We start from the raw sequence: 24936 nt of genomic DNA, 5'->3' as shown, positions 1-24936 counted from the left end.
GGTTTTCCAGAAGCACTTTGGTGCCGACCGAAAGTCCTTCTCCATGGCTGCTCCGAACTCCTCCCACACCCGCTGCTTTGCCTCCGTCACGGCAGTGGCTGCTGCTCTTCGGGCCCGTCGGTACCCTGCAACTGCCTCCGGAGACCTCCGAGATAACATATCCCGGAAGGCCTCCTTCTTCAGTCGGACGGCTTCCCTGACCACCGGTGTCCACCACGGTGTACGAGGGTTGCCGCCCCTTGAGGCACCTAAGACCTTAAAACCACAGCTCACCGCCGCAGCTTCAGCAATGGAAGCTTTGAACATCGTCCACTCGGGTTCAATGCCCCCAACCTCCACAGGGATGCCAGAAAAGCTCCGCCGGAGGTGTGAGTTGAAGATCTCTCGGACAGGGGCCTCCTCCAGACGTTCCCAGTTCACCCTCACTACGCGTTTGGGCTTACCAGGTCTGTCCAGAGTCTTCCCCCACCCTCTGACCCAACTCACCACCAGATGGTGATCAGTTGACAGCTCCGCCCCTCTCTTCACCCGAGTGTCCAAAACATGCGGCCTCAGATCAGATGATACGATTACAAAATCGATCATCGACCTTCGGCCTAGGGTGCTCTGGTACCACGTACACTTATGAGCATCCTTATGTTCGAACATGGTGTTCGTTATGGACAATCCATGACTAGCACAGAAGTCCAACAACAAACGACCACTCGGGTTTAGATCAGGGAGGCCGTTCCTCCCAATCACGCCACTCCAGGTGTCTCCATCGTTGCCCACGTGCGCGTTGAAGTCTCCCAGGAGAACTATGGAGTCCCCTACTGGAGCCCCATACAGGACTCCATTCAGGGTCTCCAAGAAGGCCGAATACTCCGAACTGCTGTTTGGTGCATACGCACAAACAACAGTCAGAGTTTTCCCCCCCATAACCCGAAGGCGTAGGGAGGCGACCCTCTCGTCCACCGGGGTAAACTCCAACATAGCGGCACTCAGCCGGGGATTTGTGAGTATCCCCACACCCGCCCGGCGCCTCACACCATGGGCAACTCCAGAGAAGAATAGAGTCCAACCCCTATCCAAGAGTACGGTTCCAGAACCGAGGCTGTGCGTAGAGGTAAGCCCTACCAGATCCAACTGATAGTGCTCCACCTCCCGCACAAGCTCCGGCTCCTTCTCCCACAGAGAGGTGACGTGCCACGTCCCCAGAGCCAGCCTCTGCCGCCCGGGTCCAGTCCGTCGAGGTCCCTGGCCTTCACTGCCACCCGTGTGGCAGCGCACCCGACCCAAGCGGTTCTTCCCGCAGGTGGTGAGCCCACAGGATGGAGAGGAGGGGGGTGCCACGTTCCTTCTTCGGGGTATCCCCGGCCGGGCTCCGTGGCAAGCCCGGCCACCAGACGCTCGTTGACGGGTCCTCCGTCTGGGCCTGGCTCCAGACGTGGGCCCCGGGCTTCCTCCGGGCCGGGTAACTCCTCCTCTGCCTCGTGTCGTCATTGGGGTTTTGTGAACCATTCTTAGTCCGGCCCCTCACCTAAGACCAATTTGCCATGGGAGACCCTACCAGGAGCACGAGGCTCCAGACAACACAGCCCTCAGGGTCATAGGGACACACAAACCTCTCCACCACGTTAAGGTGATGGTTCCCGGACATATATATATAAACATATATATACTGTATATATACACACATATATACAGTATATATATATATATACCTGAGCACCAGGAGAAACCCCTTACTGAAATATGATTGATTGAAAAACATATTTGGGGTTTAGAGTGTCCAATTAGCCTACAAGGCATATCTTTGGATATTGTGGGAGGAAACCTGAGCACCAGGAGAAAACCCACGCAGACACAGGCAGAATATACAAACTCTACACAGTGGGAGGAAACCTGAGCACCAGGAGAAAACCCACGCAGACACAGGCAGAATATACAAACTCTACACAGTGGGAGGAAACCTGAGCACCAGGAGAAAACCCACGCAGACACAGGCAGAATATACAAACTCTACACAGTGGGAGGAAACCTGAGCACCAGGAGAAAACCCACGCAGACACAGGCAGAATATACAAACTCTACACAGCCGGACAGCTGTTGGTGTCTGTATGAGGCTACAGTGCTAATCACTTAGTCACTATGTCACCCCAAAAGTCAAAGGTATAGTTTGGGTGTTTTGAAGTGGGGTTGTATGAGGTCTTCCATTCACTGTAAGTATCACACCTACTATGGATAAGTACGTCATACAAGCACAAGTACCCCACTTCAAATCACCCAAACTATCGGCGGTCGAGAGAGGAAGATGAAGTAGATGAGGAGGGTGATCGGGGTGGAGGGTGGGTGGAGATGTAGAAGGTGACGGGGCGGCGAGGGAGGTCGAGAAAGGAAGATGAAGTAGATGGGGACGAAGGTTGGGGTGGAGGAAAGCCGGAGAGGTTAAGGAGAGAGGAAGAGGGAGTGTCTGATATTGAACCTGAGCTGCCAGCCTCCTCTACCTGACAGTCACTCTTTTTCTTTCTGAACATCCAGCGAAAAACACCCTTCTTCTTCTTCTCCGGCTCCTTTTTTCCCACCACCTCTTCCTGCTGTGTTCCCTGTTTAACCTCAGCTTCCTGCTCCTCCTCTTTCTTTTTCACCTTCTTCTCGAGCATTTTGCTTTTCATCTTCTGTATTGATGTCCTTCGATCCTCGGTCCCCCTGTGAGAAAAGAGTCCTTTCATCTTCTTCTTCATGTCCAGACAGACATCCTCCAGGAGCGTCTTCTCCTCATTCATCTGTTGGACTCTGATCAGCCAGCTCTGGTTACTCTGCTCAAGGTCCGCATTCAACTTGTCCTGAAGGTTCTTGTTGTCATCCACCATCTTACTGATTTTGTTCATGTAGAACTGGTCTTTGTCAACCATGACCTGATAGAACTTGACCTTCTGTTCCCTGTATTTTAACTCCCAGGATACCTCGCGGTCTTCAAGTTCATGTTTTTTTCTCATCAGCATTTCGCTAGTCTCAGTAAGACTCTGAGAGAAATTCTCCTTCTGCTCGCTGAGATTTAGGATTTCAGCGTCCATCTGGTCGATCGTTTGCTCCAACCGGCTCACCTTCCCCTGGAGTTCAGCCTGGAGTTCAGCCTGTAGTTCCCTGTCTTTCTCAAAGAGGTCACACTGGTCCCTGAGGTCCTTGTTGTTCTCCTCCAACAGTTGAACTTTCCCTTCCATGTTCTGTTCTATCTCGGAAAAGTTTTCTGAGAGCTCCTTCAGAGCGTTGTATTTTGCCTCAAAGGCTTCTTGGTCCTTTAGAAGTTCATCTATTTCGTCCATCAGCTCCCAAGAGCTTGGTAACGTCAATGCTTGTCCCATGGAGATGTGGATACTGCAGTCACCCTCGTCGACTGTTAATGTTCAACTGGTTACCAGTCAGCTAACGATATCAGCAAGTGTGTGAGAATCAAATGTGTTGGTGTATCCTTAAGAATCGTACGTCAAAGGATGAAAACTTCAAAGCCAACATAGAAGGAAGGCTGATGACATCACATTCTCATGACATCACATTGTGATGTCATGAGAATGTGATGACATCACAATGTGATGACATTCCACTGTGATGTCATGAGAATGGGATGACATCACAATGTGATGAAATGACAGGTAGTGTCATAGGGAAATACATTCCATCCCCCTCACATCATCATCATCATCATCATCATCATCATCATCATCATCACACTGGGACCAGATTAAAAACAACATGTTGATTGAAACATCAGCCTGTATTCTGCAAAATCTGAACTCTCATTTCAGCTCATAAAACCATTTTTGGAATAAAAACCAGTCATTTTAGGCAGTTCTTATCACGCTGATGTATGTTCAAGTGTTCATTTTTGTGATAAGTTTGCTTTTAATTAGTTATTTGATGCTATGAAAAGGGGGTGAGACATCATGATTGACAGCTGCTCTGAGTCAAGTAGTTCCGCAGCCGGAGGCTCAGCAATTGTGCGAGAGAGAAGGTTTAACTTTAACTTTCCATAACCGTCATGAGTCTGTGTAATAGAAGCTGTCAATTTGATAAGAAATGTAGTTAGAGATATTATGGTTAGTTATTGTGTCTTTCTAGCCAAACAGCTACCGCGGTGCTAACGTAGCAGCTAGGTGGCTCACGCTAACAAGCTGCGGCGGTGCTCGGCTCGTGATTGGTGTGTGGGCGGGACCTTGATACCGCGGCTCCAGCCCCCCGATCACTACTGCGCAGACTCTGGCTCCAAATGACGCCCAAATCCCGTATCCGAGTTATTTTGGCTTCACTTTTGTACAGTGGGAGGAAGTGGAGACACGTTGTCCATCTATATATACAGTCTATGAGTGTGACAGACAGCAGTTCATGCTGTCCCACACACCCCCATATCTGACCCAGGTCAATAGCGACAAACAAAAGATTATCCTGTCAGAACCATATAAAATAATCACATAAGTATTCTACACTCTTTAAGTAAAGGGGTTTGACCACATTTTCCTGCACATGTTACTCACCTTCTAGTTCCTCCTTCTCATAGTGGATGTTCAGTACTGAACTGGTCCCTCCCTGGTCCACCACCACCTCCTCATCTGGCCTCTGATGGACACACACACACAGAGACACACAACACATGTAAGTATAATGGAACTGTTCTTTTTAGTAATATTCAGTGCAGATGACACATTTCTTTACAATGCCTTTTGTCTCCAGCAGCCATATTTTTCTTATGGAAAAGTTCAACTTTGTAGAACACCTTGAGCCCTTCAAGATCAGGCCGTGAAAGGAAACCTGAAAAGGTCATTATGTCCCATTAAAGACAAACTCCTTACACCGTTACAGAGCCGCTAATTGACCAAACTGGCAAAAGCTTTTCAACAATGCGCATCAAATTCCAGACAGTCTATTCTCAGACCGTCTAGCACAGACACAGTGAGAAGGACAGGCAGGCGGCACGCACACACATCCATATAAACACACACACACACACACACATGCCAGAGGTAAACAAAGCATGAGTCAGTTGGAGAATGTGCTAGACTCTGATATCGAGGGGAAATCAAATCAAATTAGCAGAGAGCCCCATCCATCAGGGTTGTGGGCAGACTGCCGCAGGATGTTGCTGTGTTTTACTATCCCAGGGATGAGGCGTTCTCAGTGCTGTTTGCACGAGTGCATTGGCAAGCGTTACCCTTGGTCATGTATAGGTCCTATGATAATGAGGGAGGGCAGAGCGCTGCAGGAACCGCTACAGGGGCTCCTGAGGTCTGCGCTGCTGCAGTGTCTCCATTTGCACGATCTCTCCTCATCCCTCAAGTGCATGCAACAGTAAATCTTTCATTTCTAATCTCTGAAACCTCCCACATGCTGTTAAAGTCGGCGAGTGTGCACCACTGCACCAAAGTATAAATAAATTCAACCAACCCCTTGTTTTCTGGCAGAAATGTAACCTTTGACACCGGTAGGGTGGTAGATGCTGGATGCTACATTACCCCTGTGAGCATAATATGTGAGCATAGTATGCTACCAATAAAATCAATAACTAAAATCTTTAAATAAATGCAAATGGTTGAGGGAGACACACACACAGACACACTGGTGTATAAATGCAGCTCTCTACATAATAGATGCTTCCGCCCACTCCATATGAACACATGATCTGTACGTACTGGATGTGTGTGAGGGTGGCGAATGAAGAATTGGTTGTTGCAACACATTCTAACGCCCAACTCGTCAAATACCGCCACATGGTTACTTGTGTTACTTTTGGACGGACTAGAGACGGTGTGTTAATATACGCTCATTACATGCATAGTACCCTTTCAAAATAAACTTACGTTTTCACAGGAAGTTAGGTTTAGGCAACACAAACACTTAGGGTGTAGGGTTAGGAAACGATCGTGGTTGACGTTAACTTCACTGACTAGCGACTCACGTGACTGACGATATAGACGAGTCACGAGACTAAAGACTGACGTGACAAAATAAGTCAACGTTACTTTTAGTTTCACACGGAACACAAACACCGGTCTCCTGGTTGAAAGACTTGGGTTTTTTCACCCATCCACCACTGGCTCCGCCCGCCCTTAGCGGACTCTCGCTCATAATACTACGTCACTTGCTCTGAACGTCGAATAACGCCGAGGATAGTAGGCTTGTCGTAGTGGTTGGTGTTACACCGTGGTCGGGCACACACTGATTACATTACATACCCACCGCCCCCACCGTCGTTTTGCTTCATTAAAGAATAAAACAAATTTAGTTAATTTTGGCATATCAGCGCCGTGTTATCAATACATAGTCGGACGACGGACGCTACAAACTGTCACAGCCGGTGTGCGCGGCGCAGTGGTGCCAGGTACACCTCTGCGGCCCCGCAGCAAAAGCTGGACTGGAGAGGCCAGACACACAGCCACCTGACGGTAAAGATCAAAGTAAGCGCGCTACACATATTGACCGTAATCTTTTCTTGCAAAATATCCGGTGTAATCGGTAGCATCGGCGTTGTCACAAGGGAAATTTTCCTCACTGTCACATCCCTAGCGGATAGGTTTACACGGGAGTTAGTTGAAAGCCCGGTTCGTCGCATACTGTTGCTAAATGGTGCCTCCGTTTCCCGTCCAAGGGGCATTTACCAAATGGCGGTATTTAACGAGTTGGGATGAGAACAAGTTGGCTGTTACAGAAGATTGAAATATCTGGCATTTGGAAAAACTGACACCCACTCTCAAAAAAGGATTAACGGTGCAGAGTGTTGAACTGCTTGAAAAAAAGGAATCAATTTGGAAATGAAATATTTATGAGGACGAAATGAATAGAGACAGAGAAATGTCACAGAAGAGGAGTAACTGTTCAACAATGAAACTCACAGTGTGCATGTTAAATATATATGAGTGTGTGTGTGCTTGGGTGTTCATCAGAAGATGGATGTGTGAATGATGACAGCTCATTCAATAAGTCTGCCTTTCAGGGTGAAAACTGAGGCGAAACTCTGAAGATCTACAGTCCCCGTCATGCAGACTTTTACTGTAATTGGTCAGTCTAATATCCAGCGAGCAGCGAACGCAGCGCGCACTGCGGCTCGGGCTCCTACATGATGGCCACAGAGGCAAAAATAATAGCAATTTGTCTTCCTGAAGTGCCGTTGGAGAGAGCTGAGACTTCGTATCAGTGGAGTAGAAATGAAAATGTCTTGTCTGTCAGAGCGGCATCCTCATTTATTCTGGTGGAAACAACATTATAGTTATGGGAAATATAAAACCATCTGTCCTGTTAATGAGAGTGATTGGTCCCTTTATTAAAGTTTCCCAGGACATAACACTACATTTGCACTAAAGTACCCTGCGTATGTATGAATGTGTGTGTATTACTGTAAGTGTGTGTATGGAGCCAAAGAGAGCAGTGATTCTTCTTACTTCTCCTGGGGAATGGCTGATAAAACACCACGCACAGTTTATTGACAAAAAAAAAGCCAATTTGAATCATGCTGGTTTCCGCCTGCTGTTATGAAATGTGATAAATGGGTGTATGTGTTTGTGTGAGTATTATCTCTATTTAAGACTGTTTTCATCCCTTTAGCCTCACCATGCTGCAAAAAACTGAACATCGAAGCACATAAAACAAGATGGTGATAACAAAAAAGCAAAAATTCAGATCCAAAAAGATTTCTGTGATGCGTTTTATACCCACTGCTCTAATATCAGCGCAGACGGCCACTTATAATTCACACAACAGTTTAAAACAGCTTCGGGATCCCAAGGTATCCACTTAACTCACAGGTGTGGCCTGGCGCTGCCTTCCTGCCTCCTTTCTCCAACACATCAGTGCTGTGGGATTTCTTTGTCTTTCCATGACTGAGCACTTCTTTATCCCAAGACAATTCTGTCCTTGTGAAGAATAAGGCCACTTAATTAAGAAGTCATGCTTGGGCCAAGCACCGACTGTGACTCATGGTTTTATAATTACGGTTATGCGAGGGATGGTAGTGCAGTGACAGAAGAAAAGGCTTTTGAATGTGTATTTACATGTAACAACAGTCATGAAAGTCGCAGTTGGTCGTAAAACTGTTGGAGAATAAGACTGTGAAAATACGTAATTAGAAAGTCTGCACACCCAAAAGTGACGTCTCTCTCGCTGAAGTTACGATGCCTGTGTGTTTTGTACTTGAATGTACTCACACCAAGCCCGCAGGAAGAACACCGGGCTTTAAAGCAAATTTTCGTAGTGGCCAAACGGTGGAATTACAACCTCCGTGTCCGTCACGTGATGCCATTGGGCCCAAAAATACTTTTTCCCATAGACCTACATTGGGAAAGAGACATCTGTAACTCAGCGGATAATTTCTTTTGAGGTAAATCAACTTTATACTTTATACTTTATACTTTATACTTTATACTTTATTGTCAGACAGGTCTGAAATTTGTTTTGCATAACAGCAGCTCCGTTTGCAACATCACAGAAAGGACAAAGACAATAAACAAGGATACAAACATTTAAACATTACAATCACAGAAGACAATATTCAGGGCCCTTTAACGCACATTTGATCTGGGATTAGGCTCCATATTTAGTTTAAGGATTGACTGATGCAAAAAAGAGTGCTTCAGTCTAACCTTATTAAATCGTGGAACCCTGTATCTCCGATTCGATGGTAACAGTTGATATTCACTGTTCAAAACATGATTGGGGTTAGAGACGATGTTGTTAGCCAGCCTTACGATGTTATTATGATAGGCTGATTCACTTCCCAGTATGAACACTTGAACAGCCCTTATTTAAATCATTAGGTCCTAAAAGTTGTAAAATGCACTGATAGCCAAATCCAGAGTTATTTCTCTTCCTCTGTACATGTGAATGAGACCCAGACCGAGGCTGGACCACGGGCTGGGAGGCGGAGTTAAAGGAAACGCTACTGCGCCTGCTCTATGGGCCCAATGGATGCTGAAGATCGCCGGATGATCCGGGTATTTTATCACTCGGCAATCAAGCCATTTTGGCTTCATGCACCACTGAGCAACTCTCATAGGAATGAACTGGAGCCCGCCTACAACGCTGTATCCAGTTCTCTTTATACTTCCATAACTCACACGAGCAACGGGTCTTGCTCATTCTTTTGCCTTCCAGCTGATAAAAAGGGTTGTGTCTAGAAAGTAACCCGCAAATTGTGAAAACTTAAAAAAACTCATGAGACTCGCTGCCCGATGACCCATCCTAACCGTAACCATTCACGGTCAATGCCTAACCTTAAACATCTTGCGAGAGTTTCGCAATTTGCGTGTTACCTTCTAGCCACGACCGATAAAAACACCAGGAGTCGCTGCATGAAACACATCAGGTTACATCATAACTTGAGATACCGTTACATTTGTGCGTGAAACATAGCAGTTACCGGTAACACTTCATTTTACAGGTCTGCAAATTTCCTGGTAATTAGGTGATAACGAGCAAGTAACCTTTTTGAAATTTTGAAATTTATCGAAAATTTCCTTTATTATAAACATTATTTAATAATGCTAAAATAGCATATAATCGTTGAAATAGGGCCCTTAGGCTTGAGAAGCAGTTGTGCGCTGCACAAAACTAATAGAAGACACATTGATTGAGGCACAAATCTCACCATTGTGTGACTTATTGTCTACACAAATGTAACCTGGTAGCTAATGTAATGATTCAGGGAGATTATTTTAAAGAAATTTCAAATTTGTTAATTATTATCTATTTACCAGCAGACTCGGAAATACATCATATCAATTAACTTTGTATTCTTTTCCTGGAAATGTATTAAATAAATTACCAGCTATTGGGAAATAGCAGAATATAATTATTAAATAATGTTTCTAATAAAGTAATTTTTGATAAATTTTGAGGTAAATATTGGGGTAATTTGGCAGTAATTCCGAAGAAATTTCAAACAGGTTACTTGCTAATTATCACCTAATTACCATGAAATTTGCAGACCTGTAAAAATGAAGTGTTACCCAGTTTGCTAGCTAGCTAGTGTTGGTGACATATATTGTGCGAGACGAGAGATGTAGTTCACTGAGCGGTTTCACACAAAATTAAATGATACTACGACAAACTGTGAGATTCTTGACCTGCTAAATTATCTTCTAAATTGGCAAACATACAGTATGCGTAGTTCATGCCGCAATACAAACAGGATCAAAAAAGGATTTGTCTCTCACCGTTGACTACATACATATTTTTCTCTGAAATAAGGTGCAATTTGGGACACTGGAAAGGGAGGGACTTTGCATTGAAAACAATCCTGCGCACAGCCTACAAAACCTCCACTGGGTGTATCTCCCTATTCTCACTTGTAACCCTGATACACACACACACACTCACAGAGACGGCGTTATCAGTCGGTGCAGCTGTGGCTGGTGAATTAGGGCCGCTATGCAGTGTGTGGGTTTGGGCTCAGGCTGGAGGCAGTCGGCTCCATTAGAACTGGAGCTTTACCAAACATATAGACGCACACAATAAAGAGAGGATGGATGAGAGAGAGAGAGACTCTAAAAGCTCTTTGTCCCAGAAAGGACGGCAGACCATCAGATCACCAATTAGTTTGGATGCATTTGGCACACACACACACACACACACACACACACACACACACACACACACACACACACACACACACACACACACACACACACACACACACGAAAAAAGGAAAGAAATCATCTCCAAAGGCTCATTCAATAACTATAACTACAGAGTGGGTGAAATTGTTTTCCAGAGAACGATATGACAGAAAAAACATCTGCTTTTAGGTCATCTTCTGTGGCCGACATCAGATCACACTACTGTATATCCATGTTGTGATTATATGATGTTCCTTCTCCTGAGTCTATGCTCTCCGTAACACAATATGACTCACAGCCTGTAGTCACAGTTCACCTTCTTCTTAATGGCAAATTCATGCAGGTATGTGTTTTTACAACAGGTTAATGGTTCCCCGTCATTCACAACTCACCTCCCTTGTGTCACATTATGTGCTTCAGCTAATTAAAAGCTCACATGGCACTTGAAGATTTGTTTGCTTGCTCTCTTCTGTGGGTGAGCTGAGCACATCTGTGACCCTAAAGCATGCACGTGTGCCTGATTTTCCACTGACAGGGCACATTATTTGTGTTTTGCTGCCTATTTCTATCTCCTGGCAACCGTCCCCCCTTTTTCTCCGCTCTTGTCCTCTAGCTTCGGATCAGTCACAGTGCTTGGGAAGGTTTATGACTCAAAAATAATTTTCCACACAGATTACTGCCACTGCACCATAGAGGCGGTCCACAGTTAGCCCCAAAATGGCTGCCTTGTCCTTGAGTTTCCGTCCTTTACAAGCATAACAGTGGTAAAAACCACCCATGGGAAACACACACTTGAGCTGCTTTGTGGCTGGATATGAGGAAAGAAGCACATGATAGTGCCAAACCTAATGACCTGAGGATACCTGAGGTCATGTGAAAAAAATAAACATTACAGCTTAAGAGCGTTGTATTCTAACTATTTAACATTTTGCTTTAGTTAGGTTTTGGTTTAGAGGCATGTAACAAGTATTTGCAGCCCAAAAGATTCAGTTTGGTCCTTCAAATTGTTCCACAGTAATAGGTAAATGATATAGGTTCAAAAGTCTGTCTTAAAACAATAATCAGGTGCCCATATGAGCATTGAAACTGTTTTTGCTTGCTGGATTAATTCCTCCCGTACTGGTCATTAAACGATCCCTTCTAATGCACTTTCAATGTCATGAGGGACAAAATTTACAGTGCTCATTTTGTGTAAAATGGCTTCAAATCAGGTGGGTATCTTCCAAAGTTACAGTCTTTTTAGTATGAAATTCCCTCTTTGTGATTCTATAGACTGCGGCAGAGAAACAGTAACACAAAGAGGGAATTTCGTGCTAAAAATATTGTAACTTTGGGAGAAATCTATTGACTTCTAAAGGATCATATTCGCTTAAGATAAACTTTGGGATGTAATGGAACAGCCCCGTCGCATGAAAAGGTGTATGAATGACACCATAATGCGCAAGGCAAAAAGCGTGCAATAAGAACGCCGTTTTTGCATTTGGCGTGTCATTCTAACACCATGGAGTCTGTACCGACAGCTATGTAAATGCATCCGCTCGCATTCTTTCTAGCTCAGAGCTAGTGACGTAGAATAAAAAGTGAGAAAGAGCGCTCATGGCGGCGCCGGGCGAGAAGGGAGGTGGATGGGTCCAACGAACACAGGACTTTCATGACCGGTGTGTTCGAGAGCGCTGTTTTGTTTTGTAAGTTACGTAAGTGAAATTTGTGACTGGTCTTTTTTGTGACTTTTGTGACATGTTTTCCTACTTATGTTATGTTGTTTCCATACGCACATTACTTAGTTTACATACTTATTTTAAGCCTAACCATGACGTTTTTCCTAAACCTTACTAAGTGGTTTGTTGCCTAAACCTAAATGAGTGGTTTTGTTGCCCCTTGCTGGTACTGCTACTTCATACACTTGTGTAATATTCACACCTTGGCGAGGAAAAACTTAAAACTGCGCTATCTTTTGATGGACAAGCGGGTGTATTACATGCTTTGGCGTGAGACCGGGTTGGAATGTACATAAGGATTTTGTCCCCCATCACTTCCATTGGAAACATGTTAAGGATCTTTTAATGGTTAGTACAGTGGTCAACCTCCAGGTATGAGAAGTGAAGCCAATGCGGGAGTGACTTAAACTTGCATTCTTTCTAACAGCCAGCAGGGGGCGACTCCTCTGGTTGCAAAAAGAAGTCTGATTGTAAAGAAGTCTATGAGAAAATTACTCTACTTCTCACTTGATTTATTACCTCAGTAAATATTGTAAACATGAGTTTATGGTCTCAATCGCTAGTTTCAAGTCTTCTTCAATACAGCATGATGTTCATTTAGTAAATTATGGTCCCATTTAGAGTCAAATAGACCATAAAGCAGGGTATGCTTTTAGGGCGTGCCTACCTCGGGATTGACAGGTCGCTACCATGGCGTTGTCCGGTCTGGGAGTTGTCCGTGTTTTCGTCTTACAGTTTTAACCCTTTCACAGTGTGTTTTTTTAGTTTATTAAAGTTAATTATAACCTTTTTGGTCACCTAGAAATGTCTTATTCAGGGTTCATTTGTACTTAGCTCCAATCAAAGAGTGATGTCGCGGTGACTACGTGAACAGGAGGAATGACAACAGCACGCAAAAACAGTTTCAATGTTTAAATCGGCACCTAATGTTTTAACTTACCTATCCTTGAAATGTTTTGTCTATGATGACACATTCTCACTCCATTGATCAAACACAAACTAATCCTCCTATGAATGCATGAAGACTTTAGGCGCTCTGATCTAATATCTCATCATGTAAAAGCCAAAAATAGAGAGATGCTATCACTCGCCTACGTTTGATAACTAAACAAAAACAAGATGAATTTTCTGGCAGGGCAGATTGTCCCAGAAAGATGTGAGACTCCCAGAGCAGAATAGGATACTGCAGTCGCACACAGTGTCCTACTTATGCTGCCGATAAACCTCCCATTGATGCAGAAAGTGACTGCGGACACTGTAAGTTAAGAATTACAACACCATATAAAGAAGAGAATTCATCATGCATCCTCAGACTGCTGCTTTATGACCACAAAACTTGTTTGTTTGTTTGTTAACATATTTTTTCCTGAGAGTTCATGACTTTGCTGCCTATCGAGGCTGTGTTGTCAGTGAGCAGTAAAAGCTCTTTTGTAATTCTTGCATTTCTCTGAGATAAAACAAGTTGTTCTTTTGGCAACAACTTCAGGCAAGATCAGAAGGTATTGTCAAAGTGCATCACAGTGAAACACATTGAACTGGTCATTGCCCTGAACAAATAGAGCATTAATGATTTGCATCCCAGTCTCCGGGCTGAGGGGCAATCAATGTGCTGCCAAAATGGCCTTTCACTCCATCAGGACAGTGAGGGAGCTGTGAGAGGAGCTCCAGAGGGACGCTGTGAAGAGGCCTGATACTCAGAGGGATAACCGACAAGACACATCACAGACGCTGACTAGTCTCTCATAAGAAAGACGCAGAAATTATTCCTATATCATTGTTGTCAAGTTCATCAAGGGAGATTTTCACTCTGTATGACTATAATAACTACATCAGCAGTGCAAGACAGTGAATGGTTCTGTAGATTAGTAAAAGTACATCCATGATTTAGCAGCACAGCGTGGGCTTTCGAGTCATTCGAGATGTCTGTCACTGCTGACTCAAGAGAAATGTTCAACAAGTGTTCCGTTAGAGGGAAAGAGATCATCGTAACGGTCAGTTGAGACAAAGTCCGCTACTCTTCTTTATCGTGCTTGTGTGCCACTCCAACACTAACCCCCGCCCCCCCCTCTCTGGAAGCTGACCCCTCGCTCCTCCCTTCCCAGAAGCACCCTGAACTGACAGCAGGGACGCAGATCCTGACTCCGACAACAGTTGGGCCTGTCACTTCCAGACTAGGCTTCGTGTCTGAGAGCCGGGGTTGGCGCTCGGCGCCAGAGCCGCAGGCTACCACTGCCCCTTCATGGCATTGCACCACCGCTATCTGCTGCGGAGACACATGTGACGGTGCTTCGCTCAGAGGAGGGGTTAACATGAATGGATGAAAGGGAGAGGTAATGGTGAGAGAGCGGATAGGATGAAAGAGGTGGTTGTTTTGACTGCTTCAGCCCACGGGTAGCATGAGTCATACACACCTTTTTCAATGCCACACATACAGATCTGCCTCTCCACAGCCCTCTCTGTCTCTAATTGTTTTCTTTACAGAAAGATAACTGCAGCCTTAGTTTATTTTGTGATGACATAATAAAAACTGCAAATTTGGGAATTTCACCTTACAAAATATGTTATCAAATTGAGACCATAAAGGGTCAAAAAACGAAGACTAAAGGGACCAAATTATGTGTCTGGATGAGTCTCTGGTCATATAATACCTAAAAGCACTCATGTGAAATGCAACTGGACCTGCTGTTTGAAAACTTTTTTTTTTTACTCATATCAGTTCTACTGACAGTTGGGTATACTGGTAGGGGATACTGGCGGGGAGTATAAATCTCTGTGGATCTTTCACTCTAAACAAACAAAACAATTCTCATTAAAGGGTGGGTCCATTAGTTTTGGGTTGAATGTTTTAGCGTCAAAATGCTATTTTCCCAAGCTTTTCTAAAAACTTCTCCCACATGAACGGACGTAGGTTACTGCATGATGACGCTGCTACACATATACAGTATATATTGTATATATATACATGGCGATCTTCATGCTCCCAGTTCAGAGAAGCAGACAGGAGAACCGGCACGGAAGCTAAGCAATGTACTGCTGTGTGGACGCCACTTTAGTTCAGATCTGAAAGTCACACAATAACACAAACAAAGTAACCGATCGATGCAGCGGTAGACCAGCAACTCCTGTGTTCTGGTAAGGTCAAATTACTGCTTTTGCGAATGTAGTCTGGTTGCTTTGAAGACAGAGATATAACATCTTCAGTTCCCAGTCAGAAAGGGCTGTCTGTTGGCAGGGTAAAGTGGTGAAAATATTCTACATATAGTTTACACTTATACTGATATTGATTTTTTTAGGTGGCTAAATGATGTTTTTCTGCTGCTCCCATCCAAAGTCGCTTCACCTCGCCTTCAGACATCCCTTTCCGACAGGGAACTGAAGTCTTTCTTCAAAGCCACCAAAAAAAAAGTAATTTTACCTCACAGGACACAGGAGTACAATCAACACGTTCTCATCCCAACTCCTCATATAGGCTACTGACGCTTTGTCCGACCCCTCGGCGTCACTTTTCGGTCGCAGTAAACAGATGCTTAATGTTGTGAATTAAACAAAAACACTTGCTTAGGTTTAGGCAATAAAACTAAACTATAGTTAGGTTTAGGAGAAAACATCATGGTTGGGCTTAAAACTACTATGTTTGTATGGTGAAAATGTGACTTGACGTTGTGAACAGAGGACATGAATGAACAGTTAATTGTAACGTGACACACGGGATATGGACAGCGGCCTCCTGGATGAAAGCCTTGTGTTTATTGGACCCATCCACCACCCCTCCCGGTTTACATCATAGTTAACAGAAAGCCTGGTGCATCTCCTAACGCCGACTGCCGTGACAAAGCGTCTGTATTTGACACCCTGGGAATGAGAACGGGTTGGTACAATACAACCCCTCTTAAAAAAATCCAAACTAACCCTTTCAGTTATTTCCAAACTTAACGCAGCTAACTTTGACTCAGCTAGTGCTAGCATTCACATTATTCATAACCTTATTGATTTAACTTACTTTGGTAACCTACGTCACTGCCTTTTCCTAACGGCTGAGTGGGCGTTTCCTTTTGAACAAAAAACAAAAAAGAACACAGATGAACCCGCCCTTTAAATAGTGGCTTTGGGCATACGTCGCATTACTGTAATAGTTTTCAAACATGATGTGGTGTATTGAGTACTTTAAAATTAGAGTTTTTAGACACTTTTTACGGAAGGAAAACTCAGATTGATTGCATTAGATAAACTACAGTGTTGCTCTTTAACATACACAATCATTCATCAGATAGGCGACTATGGATCACTCTCACTAAATGGACTCCAAACTGATTAAAATGAAAGCTTGGGAGGGATGCCAAATAGCTACTGTAAAGGGACTAAAATAAGGGAACTGTGACAATCTTGTGCGGGGGGTCATAAATTATTACAAAACTGGAACTAGAGTCACAGTCTTACAATATCAGGGCTGGTAGTGACATCCTGTAATATTTTGATGTTGCTTCTCAGATGTACAATAATGAAAATAAAAAAATGCTTTGTGTGGTATATGATTGCGTCTCTCTGCCTGGTTTTGTTGTTTATTTTACTTATTGATGTCCAAGCATGTCTGTATTATTAAAAAAATACAGAGAATCAGTGGTGTCTTCTATAAATACAGTGCTCTTCTGTGGTGCAGGTATACGTTATGCATCAATGGCAATGAATAGTACTCAATACAAACTGAAAATGAAGAGGCTGTTCTGCATGAAACTGTGTTAGTCAGATAATCACACACATTGTGAGGAGTTTTAGTTAATTTAACAGTGAATAGGAGTAAGCAGTGAACGGTATCCAACATTTCCAGAATAATTAAATCCAAAGCAAAATATTGACTGTCGCCTTGGCAGTTAGGAAGCAGCAGTATGGCATTAGATGTATTTGCATAAACATTACTTCTCTTGGGGTTTGCTTTACATACTGTATACTTAGGTTTGCTCTTTGATGGCACTTACTATGTAAGATGTAACTACTCAGTAGGATGTACCACTGAACAGGAGGGTGCACAAAAGGGGCAAGTAACATAACGGTCAGGTGATCATGAAAGTAACAGGGGATTACTTAAAGGTCACATATTATGCTCATTTCCAGGTTCATAGATGTATTTTAATGTTGCACTAGAACATGTTTACATGCTGCAATGTTCAAAAAAACCTTTATTCTTCTCATACTGCAGCCTGAGTCTGCCTGCCTCAGAGACTAATTCAGCCTCTGTCTGAAAACCACTGATTCACAGCCTGTCTCCTCCCACTCTGCTCTGATTGGTCAGCGTTTTCTGTCAATCAAACTTCCTCAACAACAACAGCGTCACCCTCCCCCTCCCTCCCGGAGAAGCTCTGGAGAGAGGAGTGGAGGGAGAGGCAGCTAGAATAGAGCTTATAAACCACTTTAAAGTTTATAAACCAGAAACTTCACCCAGCGCACGTTACCGGAGGAATCTGATCAGAAATCGGCGACACATGATGAACATCTGCGGTCCAGATTCCAGGTTCTCCTGACGGTTTCTCTCAGGTAAATAATACTATTTATAGCTCTGTTAGTTAACTCAGTGTTTACCTCATGCATCAACTCTGTAAACCGTAAACATACACTCTGTTTTACGTCTGTCTTTACAGATCCATCTGTGAGAAATGACCGACAGAATCATCCCAGAGGAGAGCAGACAGCTGAAAGCAGATGGGAGATACAGAGCTAACCCGTTAGCATGTAGCTACATGCTAACGGGTTAGCTACATGCTACCGCTATGACACGGTGTGTAAACACAGCGACCATCAGGGTGGAAAATAGAAGATGTGAAACAGTAGTCAGTTCATTATTTCTGCTAAAAGATAAATGTATGGAAGATCAGAGTAATGGTATATTATTTACTGTAGTAGCTGTCTCTGTGTTACCATGACTACAGACCACCGGAGCTTAGCTTACCATAGTTTACCAGAGCTGAAGACTTTCTCCTGTACCATGTTAACATAACTAACTAACAGGTGAGATGATTACAAATGCTGTGAATAATTAATATTGTCATCTGTCAACTCAAATAAAGTTTGACTGTGAAACAGAAATGTGTTGTGTTGCTTACAAGTCACTATTTACTACCTGTATTCTGCTACATGCATGACATCAAATATATATATAATATATAAATATCATCTGTTTAAACAGTGTAATTACATAAAGCCTTTGTGAAAGAACATGTTATATTTAGATGATGGGAGTACATGAAGCCTGTTCTGCTGGTTCTTGCAGACTTTGCTCAAGTTAGGTTGAGGAGGAGAGACAGTGACGCGCTGTGGGGCGGGGTCAGCTACTGAAAGTTCTCTCTGGTTCGACCAGGAAACCCTTATATGGCTTGCATTTCTGCCTAATGACGTCAGAAGACTAGGAAAAAAGCGAATTTTTTTTCTGCACCCATTTCCAGACAAACGGAGGAGGAGAAAAAGAGAGAGGATGGTCTTTTATGATACTATGGTGGCCTGTAGACACACTGGGGACAGATATTGATGTTTAAAAGACATGGAAAAGTGCATTTTGCATAATAGGTGACCTTTAAAGGTGCTAAATGCGAGATTGGGAGCGGTTTAGCCAACGGTGCTAACAGTGAAAACATTAGCAACAGCGCTGACAGAGCTAAATGCGTTAACCTGGGGGGATTGGAGGGTGGGTGCTACAGCCAGTGGGGCACGCTCACATGCACGAACTACGAACATGCACTGAAAGCATGCAGGGTCGGCCCGGCTATGTCAACAAAAGACGGGAAAAACTTGGATTACAACACACACAGAGGGACAGTGAGTTTAATAACTACTCAGCATGATGTATCACTTTAGACTGGGGAGGCACAAAAAACTAACTAATGATTAAATAATGAGTAATTAGTGAGCCATTGGACCTACTCATGGTAAATGGACTTTTAGTCTTCTAAACTACAACACTGTCAGCATTTACCCCAATTCACACACACATTCATTGGTTGATGTGCAGTTCACCGATGGCGTACCCTCTGCAATGCAAGGTGCGCATCAGGATCTAATCTAAAACGAAATGCGCATTCACACACCGATGAAGAAATTTGAGGTTCAGTATCTTGCCCAAGGACACTTAGACATGTGGACTGCAGAAGCCGGGGGATCAAACCACCGATCTTCCATTAAATGACACAAACTCAGCCACAGCCGCCCCTAATGTAACCCTGGTTTCTATACTGCTGGCCACTGAGCAGCTCTAGATCTTAACACTAGAGGTGAAAACTAATATCAGTTTTCACTTAACAACTTAAAAGCAAAGCAGAGGTACTGGTACTTTACGGATTTATATTTGTGCCTCATTCCTGAGGCATGATGGCAGATTGGAAGATAGAAGTTTTTTTTTCAAGCACATGAGAGAAATTATTTGTCACGCAAAGTTTGGCAGTATCCACATAAGTGCGCGACGATAAATACTTATGTGGATAATAGGAATCACGGTAGCAAATGTATCAAGCTCAAAAAAAGATTCTTGTACAAATATAATCTATGTGCTCGCAAAAAAAAATGTCTGTGCTCAAAATGTGTCAAAAATTCTGGAGTTATTTTAAGCCAACCAAAATCTTTTCCTCAACCTAACTAAGTAGTTTTCCTGCCTACACCTAACTTAGTAGTTTCCTTGCCTGCACCTAACCAAGTTGATATTTTCCTAAACCTAAACAAGTAGTTTTCCTGCCGACACCTAACTTAGTAGTTTTCTTGCCTGCACCTAACTAAGTTGATCTTTTCCTAAACCTAACTAAGTAGTTTTCTTGCCTAAACCTAACAAAGTAGTTTTCTTGCCTATACCTAACCAAGTTCATTTTTTCCTAAACCTAACTAAATAATTTTCTTGCCTAAACCTAACAAGTCGATCTTTTTCCTAAACCTAACTATGTAGTTTTCTTGCCTAAACCTAACCAAGTCGATATTTTCCTAAACCTAACTAAGTAGTTTTCTTGCCTAAACCTAACCAAGTCGATATTTTCCTAAGCCTAGCAAAGTAGCTTTCTTGCCTAAATATAAGACCGCATGCATATAATGAGCGTAAATTCATGCGTGTGGCTGGACATTTGTTTACGAACCCTTGTTTGAGAATACGTTGCTTTTTGTGCAATTCTATAACTTTACTCCTTTATAAATAGATCTGGAAATACAAACCAATATATTTTGGACAGTTGGTCAGAAAAAACAAGGAATTTGAATACATCCTCTTCAGCTTTAGGAGTTTGTGATGGTCATTTTTCATTAATTTCTGACATTTTATAGAGCAATTGATTAATCAAAAAGATGATCTTCAGATGAATTGATAATGGTGCCCTGGTATCGTGTCTGTAGTTATACGAAGGCTTAGGGGTCACTTGTATCACCTGCAACATTAATGCTGCAAAGTGCAGCTTACAAATTAACACATCAATAATGTAACACTGTAGATGGGTGCCCTTCTGCATCGGCCCCCAGGTAATGCAGCAAAAGCACGACTTCTGCTCATATTTCACTCACTTTGAATGAATACATTTTTGAACACAGAACTTTAACTTGTATGCTGAGTATTTTTACATTTTTATAATGTCGTTTATAGTCAAGCCAATTATCTGTAGAGCTGCAACGACTGATCGATTAGTTGAAAATCATTAAATTAATCGCCAACTATTTTGATAATCAATTAATTAGTTTGAGTAATTTGTTTTCTAACAAAAAACGGGTACAAATACTCTGATTCCAGCCTCTTAAAAGCAAATATTTTCTGGTTTCTTTACTCCTCTATGACAGTAAACTGAATATATTATGACAAAACAAGATGTTTGAGGACGTCATCTTGGCAAATGATTAATTAAAAAAATCTTCTCTAAAAAGAAAAATTTGAAAGAATCTTTTCCGAAAACACACTTTTTACTTGTAGACTGAGTATTTTTACATCTTCATATTAGTGTGTTTTTACTCAAGCCATCGATTAGTCGTCAACTATTAATTTAATCGCAGACTATTTTGATAATTGATTAATCCGTTTAAGTAATTTCTCAAGAAAAAAAAGGTCAAAATTCTCTGATTTCAGGTTCTTAAATGTGAATATTTTCTGTCTTCTTTACTCCTCTATGACAGTAAACTAAATATCTTTGAGTTGTGGATAAAACAAGACATTTGAGGACGTCATCTTGGACTGTGGGTAACACTGGGTCGTCATTTTTCACCATTTAATGACATTTTATAGACCAAACAACTAATCTATTAATCGAGAAAATAATCCACAGATTAATCAACAATGAAGTTGATCGTTAGTTGCAGCCTTGATTATCTGATCGCACAACTGGGGACACCTCAAACAGCGCTTTGGCAAACAGTTCAACTGGTTTCAGGTGGGTAGAATGGCAAACATCCCGGTCCATGCTGACTGACCAGGCTGTCACAGAAATGGAGGAGAGACAAACTCACAAGTTTTCTGTAGTGAGTGACAGTAAACATACAACCCAAATGTTTGAAGAGTGAGGCTCCCGAGGCGATTTCCCACTCCCTGTGTGTGACAGCTGCCAGCCTTCCCAGTTCACCTCTGGTCCTTCTCCATCTGTCTCCTGCCTCTCAGACTGGCTGTTATTTCATATAAATCACCATGATGGTCGAGGTATAAGCTGTGGGGTGATCGTGCTTTTGCTGTCGCTGCTCCTAAACTATGGAACAAGTTACCCCCGGATATACGCACTGACCTAGTACTTTTTAAATCTAAGCTCAAGACTTTTTTTATTTAGATTGGCTTTTAATACCCAGTAGCGCTGTGTAACTTTTCCTGTGCTTTTTATGTACCTTTTTATGATTTTATGATATGTTGTGTTTTTATTCCTGTTATTTCTTGTTGTTAATGTAAAGCACTTTGGGTACCTTTTGGTTATTGTAAAGGGCTATACAAATAAATGTTGATTGTTGATTGATTGATTGATTGATGTTGACATAAATCTGTTCAGGTAGCTATGGCTACATTGACTTCTATAAGCTGTGATGCCATGGTAGTTATAATCAAGCTATACAAACACAACTGCTTGGATAAACATGGTGTGTTCAATGGTCCATTTGTCCTTTACCTCCATCTCATCAGCTGACCCATGGATCTGATAATGGATCACACATCAACAAGACATTAAGGATGATGCCATTTACCCCCCTTCAAACCCTCAACTTGACCACTGGCTGTCCTCTCCTTTGCTGCCATGATGAGCTTTCATGTATGGAAGAAGGAAATGCTCAGCAGCAAATGTGGTGCACGGTGTAAAAGGATGGTGCCAAGGTCATTCGAGGGTAACTGAGAAAATAACACACCATCTGAGCAAAAGAGACACCTGAAAAACACAGCAAACTGTCCCATTCCTGTTATTCCTCACGCACGCGACTTCAGGAGGTGCATTTGACATTTTAATGGGTTTATAATCGATAATCTGCTGCAATCTCACACTCAGGACATATTTATGTCCAAAATAAGTCGGTGCATCGCAATGTGATGCGCTCCTTGGAATTACTGCACGTGTTAGCACCTCAGAATAACAATATCAACAACAATCCTCCGCATACAGCACCCCATACACAGCATCATCCTGCAGGGTAAGAGAGATCCAATGCAAATGGGAGAACATTTAGTCCACTTAAACACAAAAAATTGTGCATATAAATTTAAAACATTGCAGCAAGCTCATGCATGCATGCATAGGGGAAATATACAACAGATCATTTTCTGTCATAAAATACTTCCAGCTGCACATTTCTATTGGAGTATTTCAAACTACAGGAGTTGGAGCTCCTGTGTCCATCATCCCAGAGTGTCCAAGCAGCACTAGACATTTAAAGGGCTCTTTACCTGGTAGCTCAGCATGCTCTCGGGGTCGGTGACGGGCATGGTGCTCGTGGCCCTGTGGGTTTAACCTGCTCAGTGTTCACGGAGTGGACAGGTGAGACTGATCACCTCTCAGCTTCAGCGCACGTTTTTCAAGAAAGCAGACACGAGTTGGTAACAGCTTCAGACATGGCGAGTATAAACATCTCTTCTTCCAGATGAGGTAAACGGTGAAATGGATAATTTTTGCACCCCCCACCCCACCACCCCACTGTGTTATGATGATTTCCCGGCCGCTCTTCCAGCTCTCCTCCCTCCCTCCATCAGTCCTGGCTGTGGGATGCAGGATGCAGAGCGCGTCACCGCAGCCTCAGCCAATCAGAGCGCAGCGGCGCACAACGCGCTGCGACGCACTGCTGCTACCAGACACACAATAAAGACAAGACTATTATAAGCTTATAGAGAGCTACGTCACTCACTCCTCACAATGTCCAGTTTGGCAGCTTCTCACATTTCAGCATGCCAAGATGATGTGCTGTGATCATTGTGTGCAAAGCAAATGTTGTTGCTTTCTTTATACTTTATATAACATATTGCACTCTGCATCCTCCCTGCTATTAAAATCATTACTGAATATGTATGCTGACAAAACTTTATTTTTTACTTATGTTTATTTTCTTTATATACAATAGGCTCCATTTATTTTCTTTGGTGGGAAGAAGAAATGGTGGAAGTTTTTAGATCCCTTATTATATTATATTATTTTATTTTATTATTATTCATTCATTCATATTATTAATACAACTTAAGTAAGCTACAACTACCTCAAAATTGTACTAAGAAGTACAGTACAGTAAAATACTCCATTACAAGTAACAATCCTCTTGCATACAAACGTTTACTAGAGTAAAATAAAGAAATATTTGCAGCAAAATACGAATACAATTTATATTAATACTAGGCCGCAATATAAACATTTCATATGTGTATGTGTTATTATTATATTATATTATTTTATTATTATTTTATTGCACTGCTGCTACCCGACACAATAAAGCCAAGATTATTATAAGCTTATAGAGAGCTACGTCACTCACTCCTCACCACAATGTCCAGTTTGGCAGCTTCTCACATTTCAGCATGCCAAGATGTGCTGGACTGTGACCATTGTGCACACAGCAAATGTTGTTGCTTTCTTTATACTTTTCACATATTGCACTCTGCATTCACACAGCTATTAAAAATCATTACTGACAAAACTTTATTTTTTAATTATATTTATTATCTTTATATACAGTAGGCTCCATTTATTTTCTTTGGTGGAAAGAAGAAGTGGTGGACGTTTTTAGATCCTTTACATAAGTAAATAGCAAATACCACAATTCAAAAATACTACATTACATCCTGTATTCAAATTATAGAGTAAAGGTAGAGAAATGTTAGCTGCAAAATACACTTCAACTTTATATTAATAATAATAGGCCCCAATATAAACATTTCAGATGTGTATGTGTTATTATTATTATTATATTATATTATATTATTTTAATTTTATTTAATTTTATTTAATTTTATTATTATATTATATTATATTTTAATACAACTTTAATAAATAATAGAGAAATATTAGCAGAAAAATATGAATACAATTTAAATTAATAATAGGCCCCAATATTAACATTTCAGATGTGTATGTGTTATTATTATTATATTATATTATTTTACTTTATTTTATTATCATATTAAATTATATTTCAATACAACTTAAGTAAGCTACAACTACCTCAAAATTGTACTTAGAAGT

The 24936-nt window shown here is 42.2% G+C and overlaps 1 protein-coding gene across 3 annotated transcripts in view; it reads right to left on the bottom strand.

The window, feature by feature from the left end:
• slc4a8 (solute carrier family 4 member 8) overlaps positions 1–23458 on the bottom strand; it is a 46451-nt gene extending 22993 nt beyond the window's left edge. For 2 of the 3 annotated variants that reach the window (XM_074633148.1, XM_074633140.1), the window contains exons 1-2: positions 23157–23458; positions 4512–4593 (exon numbers count right to left, since the gene is read on the bottom strand). In XM_074633148.1, coding sequence (XP_074489249.1) covers positions 4512–4593; positions 23157–23195 — 121 coding nt within the window. In that variant the 5' untranslated portion in view covers positions 23196–23458. The remainder of the gene's footprint in view (positions 1–4511; positions 4594–23156) is intronic. The other variant, XM_074633131.1, reaches the window with a different exon arrangement.
• Positions 23459–24936: the final 1478 nt, after the last annotated feature.

Source organism: Sebastes fasciatus, chromosome 1 (assembly GCF_043250625.1).
Source record: "Sebastes fasciatus isolate fSebFas1 chromosome 1, fSebFas1.pri, whole genome shotgun sequence".
Lineage (NCBI taxonomy): Eukaryota > Metazoa > Chordata > Actinopteri > Perciformes > Sebastidae > Sebastes > Sebastes fasciatus.
This window is presented reverse-complemented; position numbering and strand designations above follow the sequence as displayed.